The sequence below is a fragment of the Poeciliopsis prolifica genome, unplaced genomic scaffold, assembly GCF_027474105.1.
Source record: "Poeciliopsis prolifica strain line A6 unplaced genomic scaffold, Auburn_PproV2 SCAFFOLD027, whole genome shotgun sequence".
Lineage (NCBI taxonomy): Eukaryota > Metazoa > Chordata > Actinopteri > Cyprinodontiformes > Poeciliidae > Poeciliopsis > Poeciliopsis prolifica.
In genome coordinates, this window is record NW_026562402.1 from 1,301,563 (window position 1) to 1,326,208 (window position 24,646).

Consider the following 24,646-nt stretch of genomic DNA (forward strand, 5'->3'; position numbering starts at 1 on the left):
GTCCAGGACGAAACAACTAAGATCCATAAATACATCAGGGACAAAGCCTCAACAGACAATGTGCTCAGTGAATGTCTCAGACAACAGGGAACGGAGGTTGAGGTGCCAGAGATACCATCATGGAGGACAAACCCCTACATGGGATGTACCACCAGCAAATAACCCAAGTGGCTGATATCAGTAAATCCTACCAATGGCTGGAAAAAGCTGGACTCAAGGACAGCACAGAGGCCCTCATCCTGGCAGCCCAGGAACAGGCCCTAAACACCAGAGCAATAGAGGCCCAGATCTACCACACCAGACAAGACCCAAGGTGTAGGTTGTGCAAGGAGGCCCCTGAGACAGTCCAGCACATCACAGCAGGGTGCAAGATACTGGCAGGGAAAGCGTACATGGAGCGACATAACCAAGTGGCAGGCATAGTGTACAGAAACATCTGTGCAGAATATGGACTGGAAACCCCAAGATCAAAGTGGGAAACACCCCCAAAGGTGGTGGAGAACGCCAGAGCTAAGATCCTGTGGGACTTCCAGATCCAGACAGACAACAAATGGTAATGGCGAACCAACCAGACATTGTCGTAGTGGATAAACAACAGAGGAAAGCTGTTGTGGTAGATGTAGCAATACCAAGTGATTGCAACATCAGGCAAAACGAGCACGAGAAACTGGAGAAATACCAGGGCCTCAGGGAGGAACTGGAGAGGGCCTGGAAGGTGAAGACCACAGTGGTGCCTGTGGTCATCGGGGCCCTCGGGGCAGTAACCCCCAAACTGGAGCAGTGGCTACAACAGATCCCAGGAACAACATCACATCTCAGTCCAGAAATGTGCAGTCCTTGGCACAGCCAAGATACTGCGCAGAACCCTCAAGCTCCCAGGCCTCTGGTAGAGGACCCGAGCTCAGAGGATAAGAACCACCCGCGGTGGGTGAGAAGGGAATTTTTTTTTTTTTTTTATATATATAATATATATAATTTTTTTTTGTTGAACAACCATTTGCAAATTTTATCTGTGCTTTGTTTTTATTCACATTTTTATATAACATCCTGCATAAAAAATAATAAATAAATATGAGGGAAGATTTTCTGAGTCAAAACATTCAGCTACAAAACCATAGTTTTGTAGCTGAGCTAAATTCTAAAACAATAGTTTTAGAATTTGTTCTATTCACCAAAAGACACACTAATGCTAACAACTCTAAAGCTGCTGGTCAGTATCTTCCTGTCATGCTTAAGAAAGTCTTTTTCAGGTTTTTGAATAATGTTTTTATCAAGGAATTCTTGTTTTTTTTCAAAAATGTTTTGTTTTCATGAAGGTTGTTGCATAAACGCTACTCACTCTTAGGACACTTATTGTTTTTCACAATTCCCCAAATATTTGTCACTTCATCAAAAGTCGAACATAGCACTAATATCACTTCAGTTTATTTACAAAGAAACAAAGCATTACACAAGAAGAATCCAGGCTAATGCTAATGTTAGCTCAATAAAACAGTGATTGTAGCTGCGGTTTGTATGTTTCTAGTTCTGAAATGTTCATAAAGGAGTTTATCAAGTGATTTCATCCTTTTAGGGTGCTCTCCATCTTTTCTTATTTCCCCAATTGTGTCTTCCTTTCTCTTCTTGTGGTCCATCATTAACACCAGTGTCCAACTTTTCCTGTTTCTCCCCACGGAAAGTGAGTGAGACAGCGGGTGACGCCCCGTGTCACAGTGCGGTTTGTCCTGGCATTTTAAACCATGTGACAGCATGAATAAAGCATGATGCGGTGGCCAGCACGGTGGGCAGGGACTGACAGGGGAACAAGCTCAGCCAGTGTTTTGGTGAAGGCAGACAAGTTGAAACCCTGAAAGTTTAATGGGGGCCGTGCCACAAAGATGGAGGAGTAGAGAAGAAGTAGTGAGTATGGGGGGGAGAAGGGTCTTGTGGTTTCGCTAGGCTGCTGTACACACAGCACTTGCCAGTGGGATGCAAAAGTGATGCTAATAATGTCAACAGCCTACCTCATGTGTGATGGATCATGGTCACAATGCACGAGTGGGAAGGGAGGATGTTTAATCAGCCGCTCCTTTGTGTCTTTGTTAAATCCTTATCTTAAGAAGCTGTTGACCTGCCAGAATCCTGTGGTTTAATTGGTCTGTGGTCATCTCATCTTCTTCATGTCTCAACAGAGGGCCACAGTCCCACAGTGACTCCTCACAATGTCTCTCTTTTCTTTGCCACTTCTTTCTCTTCATTGTGACAGCTTCACCCTAACTTTACCACCTCTCTTTTTCAGGAATACCAAAGCAAGATTCTTTAAATAAAAGTAGTGAAGCACACAAATCGGATTGAGATCTGGAGTCTCATCAAAGGATTCATACTAAAAGTGTATGCATGCCTAATTGGCAAAAATAGTTTTGAGCATAAAAAAAAAAAAAAAAAAAGACAGTTACAAAATCAGCCTTCTATCACCTGAAGAACATTACCAGTATTAGAGGACTACTGTCTCACCAAGATCTGAGCTAAAGATAAACGCATGAAGAAACTCATCCATGCTTTGATTACTGCACAGTGTCTTCACAGGTCTGTCTAACAAATCAATGGTCCAGCAGTAGCTGATCCAGAACGCTGCTGCTGGGGTTCTGACTACAACCAGGTAGATAGAGAATATCACCCAGTTCTGAAGTCCTTCCTCTGAGAGAATAGACTTTAAAATACCATGAGTAGTTTAGAATCACTGATTGTCTTTCGACCAGAATACATTAAAGACCTGCTGCTGTTGTATCAACCTTCCAGACGTCTCAGGGCTTCTGGTTTCTGTATCAGAACCAGAAATGTTCTGATACAAATTTAGAACATTTTGATGATTTTTTTTTAAGACAATTGATAAAATGAAATGTTTCGAGCTTTGTGGATAATTTGTGACTGTATGATGTTTTTATGGTGAAAAACACTTTGAACTGTCTCGTTGATGGAATGTTCTGTAAAAATACACTTGACATGACTATGAACTGCTTTCTAGAAATTCAAGTTGTATCAGGAGTTTGTGTGTGTGTGTGAGTGTGTGTCCCACACGGGACGGTCGAGCTCCGTCTACCAAATCCAGTGTGTCAGTGAGCAAATTGGAAATGCCAATTTCACTTTCCTCTGCTCTGCATCTTATCTGTCTTTTCCCCCCTCATCCCACCACTTAACTTGTGCTTAAACGACTAAAGGACCTTTTCACACACGTCACCGTTTGATTTTTGGCTGCCTCCACACCTCTGCTGTGCCCTCATCCTTCCTCCTCGTCTTCTCTTCGTCAACATCCTGTCTCGTCTCCCCGCATCCTCCGTTTCCATCCGTTTCCACTTCTCTGAGCCCGTTCGCCCGTAACCTGCATTTTCAGCGTATTTATGGAACATGTCTGTTTGGAAGATTTGGGTTTGTGTGTTCTTGGGGCTATGTCGCAGGCATCTGCGAAGAGTGGCCCAGCCTGAATCACTATGCAAATGAAACAATTTCTGCCGGAGTTTGCCCAATTTGCATTGGATCCCATCATGAATCACCAATTTCTCTCACGCTCTTTGTGTCTGTTTTTTTTTTTCTTTCTGTTCGCAGTACGACTATGAGGGCGGCGCCATCAGTGACCTGCCGGTTGACCTCTCCGTTGTGTGGAACGGAAACTTTGTCATTGACAACCCGTTCAACATTCAAGGTAAGAGAACAGTTATCCTTCCTACTTTTTCTCTTTTTGTCTTTTTCTTTTGTTTTTTCCTCGGTGAAAGACACAACCATTTGTTTGCTCACAATAAAGTTTCGCCAAGCAACATCGGCACGTAACGCTTCCCCTTTCAGCGGAACTCTGTAATTTCATGTTTGACAGCCATCAGCAAGAAAGGTGAAAGTGTGGCGTTTGTTTAGGAAAATCACTATTCTCGTCTCTGGGGATATGGGAAGAGCGGAGGGAGTGATTGATGGATGGTGATGATAACAAAACCCCAACACTGAAATTAATAGGGATAGATGTTAGACAGCAAGATAAACAAATAGGGTAAACCAACAGGATGGAGGAAAAAGAGAGCAGCGACGGGTGTGTGACAGGTTGATGAATGCACTGAGTAATGGCAGGGGGTAGATGTGAATAAAAAGGGATGATAAAGGGAAAAAAACAGAAGCGACACAGAGGGATGGTATTTATTATTTTAATCACTATTTGTGCATGAAGTGGAAAACAATTACAAATTGTAAATTCTTCATCAAGTGCAATACATTGGGAGGTGGAGGCTAATGATTTTAGACGTCCCATTACACAAGATAATGCGAGTCTCGCTCTCGACCGTGTCAAACAGTCCCGTTTTCTGAATGCGCGTGGATTAACTAACCGTTTCTAATCTGGTAACTTCTGCTTCTGTTCCCTCCTGAAATGACATATGAGGAGATTTTCATCACTTCCCGTTACGTTACGTTTGACCTCATTTTGGTACGATGGTGACAGATGAGCAGTTTGGTTACAGAATGCATACTCAGCAATCATGGCTCTTTTCATAGTCACTGTGTTTTAATGATTTATTGTCACGTGTAAGTACAAAAAGGACGCTTTCAAATGGTGTTTTCATTTATTGAGGCTATCAAAAGCTAGTCATTGCATTTAATCATTGGTTCAGTTCCTGTCCAACCCCAGACTGGAGAAACATGATGTGGAACTTATTTGACAACATGAAGTAGGCTAAAAGCATCCTCAACCAGAAGCACATAAATGCTCCAAGCAACGTGGATCTAACCCAACTCACCTTGATTAGGATCAGAGTTCATCATTCACAAGTAGAATGAGACTCGGCAAACAGTGTGTCCATAAGAGAGCAGCAGGTTCTAAACCACTGCTGATCAAAAACAACACAAAGACTGAAAAATACTATGGTTTGTTAATCTGTTGTAAAAATAACAGTATTTTAAAGAAATACTGTTATTTTTACATTAGTCATCCAAGATTGTGTCCTTAACTTCATATTTTCACCTTTATCTTTTTTTTCTTTCTTTGTTTTTACGCCCATTTAATTCTTATATTCTTCCCTCCTTTCTTTTCTACTTTGTGTTATATTTTCTTCTCATCCTTGTATTTCTTCCTTTATTTTTCTTTCTCTCCATCTTTTTCTTGACATTATTTTTGTTTATAATTTCTTTCTTTTGTGAACCATTTCTTCATTGTCATTTTTTTTCGTCTCTTGTGTCATTCCTTGTTTCTATCCTTCTTTGCGTCAGTCCTTTCAACCTTTTTCTACTTTAATACTGTAATTTTCCCCTTTAAATGTTCACTCTTTTCTGTGGTAGGGTCATCCATTTTCCAAAATCTTCTTAAAGTGACTCCTCAGATCTTCTGTTGCATTTTATTCCGAACTCTGCCATGTCGTCCCAAAACTTTCTTCTCTTATAATGAACCATTTTTATTGTTGCTTGTAGTGGATGTTTGGGTTGACTGTTTATTATCCCTCGTTTAAGTTAAACCTTATAGCAGATAACTAAAGTTCTGGGTCAAAACCTTCAGAGTGACCCCAGATAATGAAACTCCTACCCCCATATTTTTCTGTGGACATGATGTCCTTGGAGTTATGTGTATTCATCTTCTCATGCTAAGCACAACATTTTAAATTGTGGACCAATTTCAAATGTATTATGGTTGTTTCCTCAGACTATTACACATTTTTCCACTGGCTTTTAGAAGATTATAGCAGAGGTTGAACGTCTTCTTTGGAAGGAAAGGACTTCTGTCTTCCTTTTGATCTTTGCAGTTGGATATAACAAATTATTTATCTGAAGGTCTACACACTTATGCAACCAGGTTATTGTACCTTCTTTTTATCTTTTTACGTATTTCCTCTGTTATGATTCTTCCTGACATAATCCCTCGGCTTTGTTACAACACACAACTGATATTTTGCAATGAGCTCGGTGCACACCGGTGAGGTCTGAGGAGTTAAACGGGAGATTAGAAGAGATTATTTCTCTTTCTAAACCTTCACATTTTCCCCATTGTGATTGTTAAATTTAATGCAGTAATTAATGTTAAAAGTTTAATAATCTTTGAAAATATGTTTTATGACATTGTACTCTCTCATACAAATCTCATAAAGAGCCTTTCCTCTGTTCTCCTCCTCCTCTCTCCATCCTCTGTTAATCCCTCCTCTCTCCATCCTCGTCTCTTTTTTCCTCCTGAATCAGAGCTGCGTTATCCGTTTCGGGGCAGAGCCGCTCAGAGCCAGCCCGGCTTTGCTCCGGTGTAAAGTCGAGATGTAAATGTTAATTAAATCATTCATTTGGTCCAGATTAATTAGTGTCGCACTACTTTTAAGCTGAACCATAGCTAATCAGATTAGGGCCAAACCGAGGGCCGAGGCAGGCAGATGGATACTGGAGAAGCCCGCTTTGAAGTCCGACCGCCGAACGTCTGCTGAACAAGGAGGAGGAGGATGGAGATTCATTTTTGTTTTTCCATCTTAACCTCAGATCTTTTTATCTGCTGTGATGGTAAAGAAGGAAAAAAATCTGCCTGCAGGTGCTGGCAATGTTGCGTTAACTGCGATAATTATGATTCCAATTAGCAGATTATGCATAAATCAGAAATGCTAAGCATCCACTGGTAGTTTTTGCTGCTTGTTTGCATGTGTCTCTCTGCACGCTTTGCCCTGCTGACTACTCACTCCTCATCTGAGGTCTTTGAGTCTGGTTTTTCTTCTTACTTTTTCTGGCTCCAACTCCTCTGATCCTCTGAGTCGCATCACATTTGAATTCATAACAATCCTGGTTGCTGTTTTGTTAACAAGTGGAGCTAAAATTTGTCCCCTTCCCGGCTTCCTTTCATCTCCCACTCGGCTCCTAAGGTGCTAGAGGTTTATTTTATTTATTATCTATTTATTCATTCATTTTGTACTTTTAATTACTTTTCTCCAGTCTGCCGTGTTGGTGCAGTTTCTAATTTAATTGAACTTTTTTGAATGTAACTAATCATCAATCCCATTGCCATTAGCAGACATTACCTGTTGAATTAATTTCACTGGTATCCCTTCAGGTGCTCTTCTTTTTTTAACATGACTTTTTTTATCAGTAGAAACAGAACTTACTTCTTGTTTTAGCCTCAGAGTGGTAATCATCAACTAAACATGTGTTTACACTTTTTTGCAACTTAGCAAATTAATATGTTCTGACTTTATCAAAATGTTCAAAACATAATTTCATCTTTTTGAAAATAGGCTTCATTGGCCCTTTAAATTGTTCTACATACATATAGTATGTACCATTTCAAAGTTTATTACACATTGAAACAATTTACTATTTTTGAGAGGCAGTCTGCCTTTAAACAGCAAATAAATTCAGATGAATTATCTCATTAAGGTAAAGCTATTTCACAGCCAGGCCATGTTAGCCAAATGCTGCACATGCTGGTTGGTATATGAATGGAAGCTTAGAAAATTCCCTAAACTTCTTTAAACCTATTTCAAACTAACTCCTGTGACATTTCCTGTTTTAAAGCTTTCATTCTGCAGATGCTACATTTCAGTCGTTTCTTTTTTTTTTTTTGTCTCTCTCTTATGCAGCCCACCTGTACAAGTGTAGGGCGTTACGAGACAGCTGTGGGATGTGCCTGAAAGCTGACCCCAGGTTTGAATGCGGTTGGTGTGTCCAAGAGAAGAAGTGCTCCCTGCGGCAGGAGTGTACGGGGGGAGGGAACTCCAACGTTCCTCTGCAGCTGGGTGAAGGTGGGGGGTGGATGCACGCCACATCTGGAAACAGCCGTTGCACTCACCCCAAGATCACCAAGGTAAGGGAGTGTGGGTGTTTGCATATGTTTTTCATGGTTGCATTTGAGGAAGATGAAGCCACTCACTATAATTTGAAAAGTCTCCATATGTATGTGAGCATTCATGAGGATGGTGGGGGTTGTTTTATGTCTAGGTGTGAATTATTAATAGTAGTATGAGTGACTCGTGTTTTAACACAATGTCAATTCAGGCAGTCTTTTTAAAATGCCATTCATTCTTGTCATGTGCTAATTCAACGGTGTGTTGTGTATTATTTGCAATATTTGTAAAACTCTGCGTCCACCGGCCGTTTCCTAAAGAACACCTGGGGCGCCTTCACACCAGCCCTGTTTATTCTTCTTTAATCAAACTCTAGTTCACTTGCCTAGAATGTTCGGTTCATTTGGGGACGTATCAATGGGAACTCTGATTCAGACCAAAATAGCAAACTCTATTTCTATATGAAGGCCTGGATCCTAAATCTTAGTACAGCTGAAAAAAATTGTTGTCAAATGAACACTGTTTACAAATCATTTCCACTGGGTTTTGTGAACTCTGATGTGTTTTGAATGTATATGTGAACACCAATCAGGCTGGAACAAGAAGCAGACTATGGCACATGGCATTCTGGGTAAATACAACCTAAACAAATATGCAAATGCAGCTGTAATGGGTGAAATGGCTTATTATCTTTAGCCAAAGACAAAATAAAAATTCTACAACAACTAAAATATGATCTCACTTCATTTCTGTTTACATCTCCTGAAGGAGGGAGTTGAGCTCTGGATCTTCTTCAGAGGTTTTCATGCTCTGAAGAAGAGCATGAGAGATCATGCATTGGTTTCACCTAATGCAATGTGAAATGAACCTCACCAACTGAAAATGTAACAAATGTTGCCACTTTGGTCCCCAATTGAATAGAGCTAAACAAGACGTTTTTATATGACAAAATTAAAAAAAAATAATAAAAAAAGACATGCACCTTTTCTCTCATTGTCTTCTCTTGTGTTGGGTCAATTAGAATTACCAAACTTATTTCTATCTGCTAAATTCCCCAATAATAAGTGTGACAATAAGTCAGAGATTTCTTTAATAATGTCTTCAAAATCAGAAGTTTACATACATGTCCTCAGTATTTCAGTAGTTGTTAACATTGCCTTTGATCTGTACAACTTGGATCAAGCACTTTGGATTTCCTTCTCACAGCTTCTCCCAACAGTTTGCTGGAGTTCTGGCCCGTTCTGAGTCGGGTTTGTAGGTCTCCTCTCTCACTCCTTGATGCACTCTGCGATCTTTCCACAAATCCTTCAGAGGGTTTTGAAACTACCATGCCACAAAACATTGACTTCATTGTTGTAGCCACTTTGGCTATACTCTTACCATCATTGACCATTTGGAAGATCTCTCAAATGCCATCAACCAGCTACTGCTAAAATACACAATTCTGTTCACAATGGCTTCGCTTCTGAAAATCTAAAATTCACTGCAAAGAAAAGCTTCCCGTCTGTTTCTGAGCACCACATCTTTGTCTTGTCGGCTCACGAAGACTGTAATGTCACCTGTGGAGATCCAAGGCTTGGGAATCTTGAAAGGATGTTGCATCAGCTCCCTTTGTTGAAGTCCCTGTGGTCACAAAAGCCCTACGTGTCTTGAACCCAGAATGAAAGCTGCTCTATTTTAATGTGCTGCTATTATAACACTCATATTAGTTGGGACCTTGTGCCTGCCCTTGGCACAGATTACATGCGGTTACATCAAACTGCTCCTCTGGAGGCAGCCTCATAAAAAACTTTGTTTGGGTTTGATTCCATTTTTTATTTTTTATTTTAACTGTCTTTCATGTGTGTTTTTGTGCAACACTCCTGGAACTCAAGCTTATTGAAGTCTTTTTTTTTTTTGTCTTTCTTTTTGTTTGTGGATTGTTTTCCTCCATGTCTTTGTCCCTGTTATGACTTTCAGTATGGATTTACAGAAGAACACAAAAAGGTGTCGAAATGAGAAAAACTTTATTGGTCATCACACGTCTGTGGGTGATTCCCTCTGTAGCACTCTTCTTCATAACTTCAGTATCACAACTTGTCACCATCTAATTTATGTAAACCTAGTGTATGATAAGTTACCTATTCAATGGACTAAATTATGGATGGAATCTCCCTATCCATTTAAGCCTGCTTTGGGTTCCAGGCTAAATTTGATATGATTAGTCAGTTAATCTGTTTTGGGCCTACATTGTTTCAGTGAAGTTTTGGTCAAACTACTTTAATGCAATAAGAATAAAAGTCTTATTGCATTAACCAACTTAACCAACATAAGTCTTCTTTATCTTGTTGAACTGAAAAAAAAAAAAAAAAACTGGGCAAAAACAATCTATTGTTGTTTATTACAACCAGGCATAGGCTAATCCTAGCCCAGCTCTTCTTCATTTTAATTTGACTCAATGAAATCAGATTATAATTGTGGTAAAACAAAACTTAAATATTTGTTTTGCTGAAAAGTTGCTTTGAATGTCTTACATGCTAATGGTGAGTGTTTCAGCTGCTCTCTGTGCAGCTCTCTCTCTTATGAATGTAATTGTGATGGGAGAAAAACACAGATTTGGATGCAGTAGTACAGTAAATATGGAATCTAGTAAAGCTTCTGTATCTTACAAACACTCGTGTGCCTCCTCTGTTTTAAAGCCGTGATGGTGGAAATCTCTTTAAAAGTGTGGTGGTTATTTCTTTGCCTGTGTTGCCTGCCTGTCTGAGGCGCTGCCAGTGTTTATGTGTCCCAGGGCTCGGTGGCTAGCTGATGTTATGTTTTGTGGTGTCACAGCGTCTTCCTTACAAACCCATCTGGAGCCCCCATCTCCACCCCCCGACATCTGTTGTCCATATTTGCACCCTGGAGCTTGATGGCTACTCGCTCTGGTCAGTGTTTACCAGCTATTGTGTTTGTGGAACTGGAGTGCTGAGGCCCTGCTGGCGCCTGAGGTTCCAAAGTGAGTCAGCTTCCAAATACTGGGGCAGAATTTTCCACCGCGATTCCCTTTGCCCGAGCCTTGGTATTTTCGCTTAGTTCCCTCCATTCTCTGTTTTTTTTTTTTTTTTTTTTTTGTTTTGTTTTCATGGAAATAATCCATTATTTGTACCTTGATCATCATCATCATCATCATCATCATCATCATCATCATCATCATCATATCATCATTCAATCATTACTGAGCATATTTATCATACACACTTTATCTGTCCAATGTCTACCTCTATTAACTCCTGCATGGGTTTGTAGTGTATTGCTGCCAAAGGTAATGTTATCTTTTCTTCTCTCCTTAAGAGAGAAGATTTTACAGTGAGGTTTTTCAGTTCTTGTAAAATTCACTCAATAACTAGCTGTTCATATTCATTTTTAAAGGCCTGTTTGATTTTTTTTTTTTTCATTACTTTATTCAACAGACTCATGGTCCACATGGTCCTATGTATCCATATACGGTGCTTTTCTTTTTCTTATGTAATTATAACTTGTTTTGTAAGGGAACTGATGCTATAAGTTTGTTGAAACATGAGATTATTCTCTTGTTTACATCAGTTGTGCCCCCAGAAAGCCAGTAGCCAGAGTAGTGTATATATATATATATATATATATATATATAATATATATATATATATATATATATATATATATATATAGCATGACTTTATGCTATGTTAAAAAGACTGAAAAAAACAGATAAAAATCCTTCTCATTACGTTCCAGGATTATTAGAGCATGGTATTAATTTTCATGGTAAAACAAAGATTTTCTATCAATAAAAGTTATTTTTCCAACATTTTTAATTTAAGGTTATTCTATGATTTATTTATTATTTTTTTATTATTGTTTTACACTTCTGCCAAAAGATGTGAGGATGTTTAAAAAAAAAAAAAAAAACTTTTGCCATACTGTTTGTTGTATGAAAGAGTATTATGGCCACGATATATATATAGATATATATATATATATATATATATATATATATATATAGATATATATATATATCTATATATATATTTTTTACTTTTTTCTCATAAATCTGACTTTAAATACAAAATTCTGACTTCAGTTTGTTGAGATCAAAAATCAGAATTCAAAGAAAAATGTCAGAATTATGACTTTTTTTTCTGATTTGAATTTTTTCTGTTGGGAAAAAAAAGAAAACATTTTCTTTTTCTTTAGTGGCCCTAATTCTACTTTGTACTTCTGAATATCTTATGCTATACATTTAAAATATATAAATATATAAACATGAAAAAAGATTTAAATTTTACCTCAGCTTGAAAACTGATTAAATAAATTCATCCCCTCTGTAAAAAACTTGCCTTTTTCTTCTTAACAAGGCAATTAACCTCCAGCTGGTGCTCATGGTTTGTTGAAGAGCCAACATTGCATGACTCGTTTTTTTTTTCTAATTTTGGATCTCAGCTGGCTTTTTCTGCTCAAATTTTCTCAAGTTTTTCTTTGGAGAAACACATTCCTACTGAAACCAGTCCACAGTTCTCCAGCTCTGGTTGGTTGGTTTTCTAGGATCTAAGAAAGATTGCATGCTGCTCAGCCAAGTACGGCAGCAGAACAGGGCACTGGGACGATTACACATAATTCCCTCATAATGCTCATTAGGGGCTGGGTTTGTGCACGCAAGTTATTGCAGAAATTGTGTGTTTGGGTGTGTTTGTGACAAGCGGCGTTCATCAGTCACCATATTTGTTTTGTCACACCACACCTGTCCCCGTTACGCACCATAATCTGGCTAGATAAATCACATTATGGTCTGTCGATGCAACTGAGCACCGCGCCACCACAGCCCTGTGGATGAAGCCAAGGCGCCGTAATAAGTTTCAATCATACTGAGATGACGGCAGCTTCATTCTGTGTGTTGGTGAACCCTTTTTTTCTATTTTGCACTTTCTGCGCCACTTTGTTTTTGTTTTTTTCGCTGTCAAAAAGGTGATTTTTCTTCATTAAAAGCAGTGTGTACCTACAGTATCTCATGCTTTGCCGGTTTTGTTTGTTTGAGTGGAAAATAACTGTTTAAAACATTCAGTTCCTCCATAACTAAAGCTGCACTGATCCAAAATTAATCTCTGTATCAGTGCTCGCATTGACAAAATTTCTATACTGGGTATTGGTCATAATATTCCCAATCCATAAGTGTATATGTATTCAGTCTAATTCTATACATTCTGCTTGAAGCAGTGTCATCATTTAAGATGTATTTTATATTATTTTTAGAATTCCTAAATGCTCTTTCTAAACCATTTGAAAGAAAGTTTGTTCCAGATTATTTTCTTTTTATATGTTTGACCAAAATACTCAACCTGTTGTTTCTGTCCATTTATTTCTTTTACATTGGCAGCTAAACTCCTAATTGCACTGACTGTTCAAATTAAAGCTGTTTTTACATGTTTGATTAAGCTTGTGAAGCTTTGGTGTACCTCAGTGTGCTGAACTGAGGCAGATGTATCAAATAAATTTGTAATTCTGTAGATTTGTATTTGTGTTTAAAAAAAATGATTCGAATGAGTTCAAGACTGTTTTTGTGCACCAGATTTGCTTTGGTTGATACCAAACTTCAGATATTTATATCGGAATCAGAAGCAAAATAAATGGATCGCGCTCCTTCATTCTTTCTCGTGTCTCTCTCATACCTCTCTGTTGATCTAGTTGTTCCCAGAAACCGGACCTCGTCAAGGGGGCACCAGGTTGACGATCTGGGGGGAAAACCTGGGCCTACAGTTCCGAGACATCCAGATGGGAGTGGTCTTGGGAAAGGTTCCCTGCGTGCCCATCGAACAGGAGTATGTCAGCGCTGAGAGGCAAGTCAGAGAACCTCAAGTGTGTCTGGATGTCACTGAACTGCCTGGTTTATGCAGTTAGAGACAGTTTAAAATGATCATTAAAATCCTCCTGAAGTGTAAAACTGCGTAATTTAGTTAAGCATTTTTCTATTATTAATCATTTTTTTTTTTTTTTTGCTTTCACTTTAATTTAGTAGTGTTTATGTCCACAACCATTCAATGACTTCTACTCAAAATCAGACTTTGACACATCTATCCATTAAACTTAGCTAAAAATAGCCGGGAGAAAGAGTGAACCATGACCACTTCTTGTAGCGGAGCTACAAGGTTTTTTATCTGGACAAAAGCAAAAACCAACCCCCAAAAAATAAAGAATGGTATAATTTTCTCTGCATAAAGCTTTTTATGCAGGTTCCATATGACTTCATTTCTTCACCAATCAGATAACTTTGTTCAACAGATTAAAATATTGCTTCTTTATTTCTGCATCTTCTTCTGCTAAAAAAGTCAGATTTTTGTGATCCTCTGCCACTGTGGCCAAAATTTTGGATTCCTCTTGAAGGGAACAGAAGGGAGAGAGAAACTGACTAAAGCTATAATGAGCATTTACAAAACTAAATAAAATTAACCAAATAATTCATTTGCATATGACCAGAGCATATCACAGTGATAATTATGTGCACAGCTTTTAACTTGTGACTACCAATCAATTGAAATTGTCCTATCAGTTGTAATGAACACATGTTGTACATCAAAATTCTGTGTAGAACAAAATTGACACCGGACACTGCCTCCGGTGTCATGGTGAGACATGGTGGTGGCAGCATCATGCTGTGGGGATGCTTAAAAAAAACATTAACAGGAACCTTCACTTTCCAGCAGGATAACAACTCTAACAATAATGTTGACATCAATGCTTTAGAATACAGACTGTTCATGTTGGGTCAAGGGAGGCTGAGTATAAGTGCAGGTCACACTTTTCAGATCTTTATTTGCAAAACATTATTGAAAACTGTGAATCTCTATTTTCTTCCTGTTAAAATTCATGCTGTATTTCTGTTGAACATTTAAATGAATTTGCAACAAAACAAACTCGTTTGTGGTTGTAAACAGTTTAACTGTAATATGCTTGTGACAGTTAAACTGTTTTGAGAGTTTTTTAGAAATGCTAACTGTAGTCACCTCATCAAATTAAACTCCTGAAATGAGTGACAAATGTTCCCGCTTGACCCTGGAAACGTGTTGAAAAGTGACACGGGTTTGTGTTTCTCCTGTAACTCACTGCCTTTGCTCCTTGCTTTTTATTTTTCTCATCCTTCTGTCCTGACATTCACTCCTCTGCAGGGTCCTACGCGGCTGAGGAATTGAGTTCACGCAGATCAAACAATCTCCCTGAAGTGCAGTTAGTCGGGAAATGATGCATGTTGAGATAGAGGGCGTCTCAATTCAAATATCACACACGCATCCATTATTCTGTGCGTTATTCTTGTCGCCTTGGAGCTACCTTCACGTTTGGTTCATGCGTTGCTCTTTTCCATTCTTCCAGCATCACTTAGATTCAGATTAGGATCCAATCTTATGGGGTCCTTGCTGCACTGCAACCCGTGCTGTGGGTGTAACAGTCAGTCCTTTAGCTTGAATGTTGCCACTTTGACATTTCGAAGCTACTATTAAATGTTACCTAACTTTGTACTTCTGCAGAATCGTTTGTCTTCTGAACGATGCCACTGGCTACCGAGTTCAGGAAGCTCAGGTGGAGGTGTGTGTGAGAGCCTGCGTCAATGACTACAGAGCTCTGTCACCAAGGCCATTCACCTTTGTGGTAAGAACAATCTTCCAGGGAGCATTTATGATGTTATTTGTTCAGAAATATTTCTGAACTGAATTCAAATTTTCTATTCTGCTCTGCTCATAAAAGTGCAGCTGAAATGGACTTCAAGGTTCTCATTACGATGGTTTAATGATTCAGTCACATATTTTATGCCTCTGTTTGTACTGTGTATGTATTAAAATGATTTAATGTTTTAAAGCCGTGATTAAAACAGAACAATGTTTTATGAAGGGCATTTTCCAGTGGTTTAAAATGACTAACTTCCATGTGTTTATGATATAAAATTAATTTTAACAAGTTTTGTACCTTGTTATAACCAAGGTTATTATTGTTAACAAAAATCATGAAAGAACAAAAACAAAAATACAACAAAACATTTTTTTTTTCAAATTTTCACCTTTTCTAAAAACTGTTATTGCTTTCTGGGATATTGTGTATATATATATATATATATATATATATATATATATATATATATATATATATATATATATATATATATATATATATATTCAAAAACTGCAAAACTTTGAAAACCTTTGTGTGATGAGATACAAAATATTGTTGAAGCAAGAAAGTTTCTGAATGAAGCAAATGTATTTCTTGCTTTTGGCAGTGAAATACTTTCATACTGATCGGTCACACATCCATTTTTCTGGCTTTCCTTTCATCCAGACTCCATACTTCACTCGTATCCAGCCGTCTCAGGGACCCATTTCGGGCGGGACCCGGGTCACCATTGAGGGAAGCTACCTCAACGCAGGCAGCTTCGTTTCTGTCAGCATCGGACCACAACCCTGCCATTTTAAGAGGCAAGACACACTTTTTTTAACTTAATGTTTTCTTTATTTGAAATTCATTTTTAGAAAATTATTATCCTTATATAATTTTAAAAATGACCTAGAGCAATTTCCGTCTGATTCACTAAACCTGAATAAACTGCAGGTGAAAAAAAGAGAATACACCAAACACCATATTTGCATAATGTTTCACCGTTTGAAGATTTGTTCATATTTGCCTCTAACATGTTATTATCATAAAGATATTCCAAAGACATGTAAGCATGTAATGAGTGTGTGAGGTTAGGCTGTATCTTATTTTTCTTGTGTGCGTGTGTGTGTGTGTGAGATGACATGTTTTTGACGGAGTGTGTGTGTGCTTGTTGCTCTTTCGACACATTGCATCTCTTTGTACAAACTCACACAAGCTTTCCCCTTAATCGACTGGATGGAGGAAGAAGAGCAAAAAAAAAAAAGAAATCCAAACTATAACCACAGTTGCTTGCATGTCAAATTCATGGATTAGCCTCCCGTAGCTAATCTCTATTGAAGCCAGCATATGCTCGCTTTGATGTCACAGCAGCCACTTCTGTGCGGCAGCCTCCTCGCAGTAATCCCACAGACTCTACTTCACAACAACTGTTCCCTCACCTCAACTCTGCCTTTATCTGTCGCACACTAACCGTGGGACTGTGTTTGTGGCATCTTGTGAAGATTGCTGGGACATTTTTTTTTTCTTCATTTTTTTTCTTTCCCTCTCTGGCTTTTTTCTTCTCAATGGAGTTGCTATGGTTACAGACCGATGTTGAAGACTCTCCATCCTGTTTTTTGATTTCTCACACACATTCGTCTTCCCTCTGCAGCCGCCATAGTGTACAGAGACGTGGTAATGTCTGCAACACTACATCAAAGTGCGCGTATACACTTTAAGGCATCCTTATAGATTACACACATACTGCTCCCGTGAAATCATGACCCAGAAAAGCAGCCACCACTCAACTGTGCTAAATACATACTAGATCATGTAGCTACTGAAGACTGTATTTAAGACTGCGAGTCAAAATATTATTTGGCCTATGGGACAAAAATGGATTGAGATGCACTTAAGGGGACAAATAAACTAACTGTTAATTCATTGGTAAGAGCAGAACAATAACAGGTACAGACATCAGTTAACAAAACTTTCACTTCTTTACATTTTTCTATTAATGGCCTAAGTATGTTAACAGAGCCACAAATATCTGTTGTGTTCCTCTTGTCCAAGATCGAGTCACAGCCTGGTGAAAACGAGTCACTTGTTCTTCATTTTGCTTCATGTCTGGACTGTAGGATATTGAGAAGCCGTTGCTTGCTGGAGGTGTGGACTTTGCTAAAGTTATAAAGGATTGCATCTGATTTTACCCAATTGCTAAGATTTGGCCATGATCGATGTGATATATGCTACGTAGCTTAGTGATGTTGTGTGAACCGTTAACCACCTCTAGGGAGTAGAGTCTCCACATCTTTATTGTAATAAAATGTCTGAAATATTCCACTTGGTCCAACTTTAAAATGTATCTCACTCCTAAATCAACTTGTTTTTTTTGGTGTTTTTTTCAATAAATAGGTTTTTCAGGATAATATATTTACATTTCTGTATAATTATTGACATTTTTGTGTAAAATGTTTTAGTTCTGCATAAATACATACTAGAACTAAACAAATTTGATGAAAACAGTAATGGTTGTAGGTCAGTCAGCCTCGTGTTCAGGTAGAAAAGTATCTCACTCAGTCACACCCATACCGTTAAACCAGCGTTTTCCCGGCTCGGTCCTCCACATGGGGCATTCGTGCTACGCTCTGCGGTAGGAGACCATGAGCTTAACGGGTAACAGTCTCCCATCACTGACACGGTGACAGGAGCATTGCTCCCTCCCTCTCTATTCTTTTCTGTGGAGTTTTTGTAGTGAGGTGACAGTCACTTGTCCTCATCCAGTTGAGCGAATAGCGTAATTCCTGCTTGTGAATTAAGGGCACATGTGGAAAGTTTGGAAAGTTCATAATTGTTTAGCTTTTGTCTCTCTAGTCCCATAGAGGAAATCTGACGTTTTTAGCTCCCTTTGTGTTGAGCCTTTTCTAAGGACAGAAGAGGGGAGAAACTTTTTGTCATCCAGTCTCTTAGGTAGAAAAAGAGAGAACACAGCAAAAACAAATCAACTTATCTCACTGATTTTCTTATCTAGCTCATTTAATGTATTGTGTGATTGATTGATTAATTGATTTATTGTTTTTTGCAACAGGCCTGCTGCTGGATGAATGGATAATTAATTTTTTATTTGAAACTACATTTTTCAGTAATAACATATCCTAAAAATCTTATGCAGAATTAGGAGAACTGCCTTCCAGTATTGCATAAAAATCTGTTGGGTTTCTGGTTCCTGTGTGGGTCTGATTGTAACCAGTTGTAACGTGCAGCCTGCGCCAGGGAAGAAAAACAACTATGCTCAACCATTAGGACGAAAAGTTGGCACATAATAATATTGAGTGTGAAAATAGTTCTGTTTGTTTATAATCCCACTGGCTCCAGTCATTTAAAGACATAGAGAACTGATCACACTGCAGACAGAAATAAAGTAAACAAACTAGCATTAACGTCAAGGGAAAATTCAGACATCTGTGAGACAGATGTTAAAGGGTTTCTTAAAGCAGTTTTGTGGCTCCACACTGTCACTGCAGTCTAATGTATCTTGTCTGTCTTTGTCTCACACTTTGTTTCAGTCATTGCAAACCAGGAACCATCACACTGTAATGACATCTCAACTTTTAAAAGTCTCAATACACATGATCACCACTCTGAGTTTTAACCGTTTTTTTTTATAGTGTTTTTGGGAAAAACACTACATTTATTTTACTCGATTATAAATAATTACCATTTAATGTTCAAATAGTGTGACAACAAGAGAGTGATCATTTATGATTTCAAAAAGTGTTTTTTTTTTCTGTTGGTAGAAGTTCTTATAAATGTAATTCGTTGTTTCTGAGTCATGACACAAATACGACAGAATAATCCAAACTATTATTTTGACATACCACTATGCCTCATTTGTATTTTTGAATAAATTACAGATTTTATTGGTTTCTTGGCTGTTTTAACAGGAGTTTAGGACATTTGATTTATCTTAAGTGCCTACAGTGTAAAATAACCTTCCTTAATGATTTGTTTCATCTTCCCGATTCAGGAGAAATGCACGAGAGATTGTGTGCGTTACCCCAGCTGTACTTTCACCAAGTAGTTCATCAGTCCTGGTGGACATTGATGACGCCGAGCTCCGGAACCCAGAGGTCAGATTTAACTACACTGAAGACCCCACGGTTCTGAAAATCGAGCCCGACTGGAGCATTGCCAGGTTAGCCACGATACTGTGATGTCACGCCACTGAGCTCAACCACAAACTTTTAGTTAGTTCTTATTATGAGCCCATTCAGTTTGCTAATAGATCAGCTTAAGTAACAATTTTGAGAAGCAATAATGTGATTTGCTGCAGCTTCCTTTGAGAATCAATTCCAGCATGTAAATTGTGCCCAAATGCAGTGACTTAAATGTTCTCTTTTTACCTGGATTTCGGGTCCAGAATGTCCCACGAGGAGTACAGGCTGAGGAAAGTTGTTGGCTGTTTTTTTGTGGTGTGTGCGCGTGTGTGGATGTGCCAGAAGAAGTTTGTTGAAAACATTTTGGAAGCCATCTGAGTCGGGTTAAGTGCTGCGTGAGAACACTGGCAGCATGTTTAGATGGAGGTAAACCAGTGGTGGCTTTAGAGATTTCTATTTTTTTTTTTGCTTTTTATGTTTTAAGGAAACAGTTGAGCAAGAGTGGTTGTGGAAGCAATTATTTGGTCCTTTATTACAAAATCCTTCAAAAACTTTTTGATATAAATACCTCTGTGACAGCTCATTTCCTTTTCACTACTTTTGGAAAAGTCAAAAACCTTTCATCCTCCCTATAGTTACTTATCAGCACATTCTAGCAGAGCTTGTTAGGGAAAAGTGTCGAAGCCTTCTCTATTAGCCCAGTAGAACTGGCCAAGGATCAGATGAGGCTCAGTTTTTTTTCCTGACCACCCACTGAGAGCCTGTGTGGGTTTGTTTGTGTGTGTCAGCTCAAAAACAAGGTTCTACTTCAGGAGGCTCCGGAATGATGATTTCCACAAAAATAGCAGGTTTGTTTGTAAGTAACCATGCAAACCCTGTACAAGCGTTGATTGTTTAATTGCGCAAATCAGAATTTCTAATTTTAATCTGTTTAATGGAAACACACCAATTTCCAAAAATCTCACATTTTCCGATAAAAAGTTTTTGCCATAGAATGAGCTCTTTTATATTTAAGATATTAATTTGCAAGGTTTTACCTGTATTATTTTATTTAGGCATACGCAAAATTAAGGGAAAGCAATTTCTATCTACGCAACATATCAGCTCAAAGGTTGGCAAAGAAACAATAGGGAGCGAGTCCAGAGATAAAAGGAGGAACTCAAACAGCATTAGACCTTCACAGGCTATCTCTAGGAGTTTATTCTGATTGTCTTGCTGTCTGTTCCCTCAAGCATGTACCTAAGCTCAAGACACTCACTTAGACAAAGAGGAGAGAAACTGGGACAGAGGGACTCTGCACAAATATCCATCAAGCTGAGGAGGAAGGAAGAAGGGTGGGAATGATCTAGACTAGAGGACAGCTCGGCATTTAAGACATGCAGCCTGCCAGCTCCTCTGATGCATTTGTTGCAGTAAAGTAAACATTTCGTCTAAAAGTCTGTTCATCTAAGTAAATCCTTGGCTTTCTTGTTAATTACTTTCCTTATGCACTGTTTTTTTCTTTTCTTTTAGGTTTTCATGTCTTTTTTATGTCAAGTTAAATTTATTCTGATGCATCACAGTGTTTCTGTAAGCTATGACAATTATTTGCTTTATACCTGAGAAAATTAAATAGACATAAAACATTTATGTATATCATTCCACAATAATTATTCATGTTAATTATCAAGATACAAAACCTCAATTTTACTACTTTCCACAACTTGTAGATGTGTCTTTTAGGAAATGTCAAGCAAATAAAGTTGCCAATGTTATGTCTTGTATGAAATGTTTTTGGATTTAATTGAACAAATTCATTCTCAGACTAAGAACAGGATTTAGGTAATTTACTTGCTATATGTAGCCAAGTTTAAAAAATCGGGTAGAAGCTGATTTGAGTGCATTATGTCTGCTTATCTGGATTAATATGGTTCTACTTATAAAAAATTGCTTATAAAAAGACAAATACTTTGTGATATACTTATCATTTTCCATTGTAGGAAAAATATGTGGGTAGTAATTTTACCCTGACTACAAATAAAAAGCATCAATCTTGTGCTGGACTGGTTTGATTTGCAGCCATTTTTTTATTCCAGTTGGGGGAGCCGCACAAAATCAGTCCAAGGGCCACAAATGGGCCTCACTTTGAACACCTGCTTTTCTTCTAGTCTTTTTCTAACTTACTTAGACTCATCCAACTCTACCTTATTTGAATGGCAACGGTTCTTGTTTCCCACTTTGAAAATTAGTTGCGTTGACCTCTGTATCACTTAATGCACATTACCCCAATGTCGCATAGTTGCACTTTTAATAGTAATTTCTTGACAGGTAAAAAAAAAAAACAGGTATCAATAACTTCATTAAAAACACTTAATCATATGATTTGTTACAATCCTTGACAAAAAAAAAAAAAATTACACAATTGTGCTTTCCCAGAATTAACTGTGAACAACCCTCACAAAACAAATCCACTCATCAGTAAAGACTGGCTGAAACCTACAACTAACAAGAGTCTTGACATTCCAGCAGTTATATCTTAAAAAAAGCTGAGGATAAATGTTGTTCTCCTTGACAAAGAATAATAGAGGTAATGCCAGCAGAGAAACACTCTGAGAAGCTTAGAAGAATAGTCAGGCTAGAGTCTAATATCTAGCTACAATGTGAGAGACAGTGTACCTACTTTTATCACTTACTCCTGTCAAACCCTTGCATTACTGTTTGCAGCTATTCTAAGCCTGGTTGGATTAGAGCGGGAGATGAATGTCTTCTGTAAGCCTGCCAGACTCCCAATCCAAGATATTAAGAGCTTCTGTCTCTGCTTCCTCTCAAATCATTTCCTCTGCTGTTAGTGCCTCTGCACCAAGCCATTTGGGATAAGTGTCAGATTAATGCTGAGTAAGAAAAGAGACCTGCATATAGAAGAAGTCAGTGGTAATGCATGGGAAGGTGATGTACTCTTCAGTCCTTGTACTGTGGAAGGGTGACTAAGGTTTGCTTCTGTGATTGGCATCGCTCCACCGCAGAATTGAAATATCCGTTGCAATTGTCTTGATAATGACTCCTTCGGGGAGTTCTGGTATTCCCATCATTTAGGAGCCATTCAGATAATCACTTGTAAAACACATAGAGCTATGTATGCAGAATTTTATAATGAATTTTCTTGGGGGAAGATTATGTTTGATTGGCGTAACTTGGTAATTTAGAATTTTGATCAGGTCTGGTAACTTTATTGGCATTGGTGGTAGCATTGCTGCTGATGTGTAGAGTATGGAGGAGAGTCACCATGGCATGGAAAATACAAGGTTAAGAATATTTGGCGAGTACCAGGAGCAGCAGTGGAAAACCGTTTTTTGCTTTCACAGCAAAGAAAGGTTTTCCAGAGTTTATATTATTCCTTTACTTTTTAAAAGCCTTGGAGATCACAGTGAGTGTGACATGGTGGTCATCCAAAGAACAACTGAAAAATGGCTGTGACAGACTGGCGACCTGTTCAGGGTGACCCCGCTTCTCATCCGGAACGTTAGCTAGAGATGGGCACCAGCAACTCCCGATCCCACTATGGACCAGGGTGTAAGAAGATGGATGGATGGATGGATGGATGGATGGATGGATGGATGGATGGATGGATGGATGGATGGATGGATGGATGGATGGATGGATGGATGGATGGATGGATGGATGGATGGATGGATGGATGGATGGATGGATGGATGGATGGATGGATGGATGGATGGATGGATGGATGGATGGATGGATGGATGGATGGATGGATGGATGGATGGATGGATGGATGGATGGATGGATGGATGGATGGATGGATGGATGGATGGATGGATGGAACTGAAAAATGGTGTGTTTGTGTGGGACTCACTGTTGTTAGCTTTGTTGCCTTGCAGCAAAAGGTTCTAAGGAGTGCTAGCTTGCTCAGTTGGTAGAGTGTGCACCACATTCAAAGGCTGTAATCCTCAACTTGGTTGTCCTGGGTTTTATTCCGTCTTGGGCCATTTGCTGCATGTCTTCCTCCTGTTTCTCCACACTAGTCCATGACCCTCTGCTCTTCAGTAAAGGCCAGTAGTTCCAAAAAAGAAAAAATAAAGCCTTGATTGGAATCTTTCTGCAGTTTGCATGTTCTCCTTGTAAACACTCTGGCTTTCTTCCACCATTCAAATCCCTATATGTTAGATTAATTGAGGACTCTGAATCACCCTGAGGTGTGAGTATGCTTAGACTGTTTGTCATGTGTTGCCCTTTAATAGGGAGACAGACAAGTTTCAATTTGCCTCTTACCCACTGACTGCTAAAGCAAGACATCTGCAACCTTGGAAGAATAAACAGGTTACATGGGTAGATGGGTGTAACATTTGAATCCCACATACTTGAACCAGTGCTTCTGTTGTAAAAGTCTTTTTTTGATGGAAGATTGTATCTCCAGACACTTAATTGAGTAGACTTTACAAGTACCTGTTTGAACCCCAATGTGTCACCAGAAGTACCCTAATTCTTAGTACCTTAGATTCAACAATCTGAAATATTCCCCAGAGATTGACAAGAAACTATCACTCACTTGCTTCTAGTTTAAGATCTGGTGACTTTGGAGGATATTTAAGTAAAAATTAACTCACCCTAAAGTTTAAGAAACCAGTTTTTGATGGTTTGAGTTTTGTGATGTGTGGTCATGAAGGGATGGTCATGAACAATTCTCAGGTTAGCTGAAGTGTTAAAATAATGCTCACCTGAGGTTCAAGATACCAAAAATGGGTCAAGAAACCTCCTACAATACCAATTACACCACCACTGTGAACAAGACCACCACCACTGTGGACATGGTGGTTCAGTGTGTCCCTGTTGCCTACTCCAAATTCTGGCCTTAACGTCTGAAAGTTGGAGCAGAAGTGGAGATGTTTCAAATTCAGAGATGGTACTCTTGTTTATTTTTTCAGTTGCCTTTGTACCATCTTAGACCGGGGGAATTATTCCTGTAAGAACTCGGCATTGTTGATGCTGGTACCTCACTGGACCATTTTTAGACCGCTCTTGAGAGGTGATTGTACATGAAAACCCCAGTTTATTAGTTATTTCTAATGTATCTTAAATCACTAACATGCCTTTTTCAAAGTTCCATAAGTATCTATTATGATG

General features: G+C 38.6%; 1 protein-coding gene across 1 annotated transcript in view; it reads left to right on the forward strand.

Moving 5' to 3' along the window:
* The window catches only part of LOC129371592 (plexin-A1-like), a 260,658-nt gene that overhangs the window by 187,316 nt on the left and 48,696 nt on the right, over positions 1 to 24,646 (forward strand). The window contains exons 11-16 of the mRNA XM_055048267.1: positions 3,583 to 3,679; positions 7,554 to 7,777; positions 13,437 to 13,588; positions 15,272 to 15,392; positions 16,077 to 16,213; positions 19,399 to 19,566. Of these exons, the coding sequence (XP_054904242.1) occupies positions 3,583 to 3,679; positions 7,554 to 7,777; positions 13,437 to 13,588; positions 15,272 to 15,392; positions 16,077 to 16,213; positions 19,399 to 19,566 (899 nt within the window). The remainder of the gene's footprint in view (positions 1 to 3,582; positions 3,680 to 7,553; positions 7,778 to 13,436; positions 13,589 to 15,271; positions 15,393 to 16,076; positions 16,214 to 19,398; positions 19,567 to 24,646) is intronic.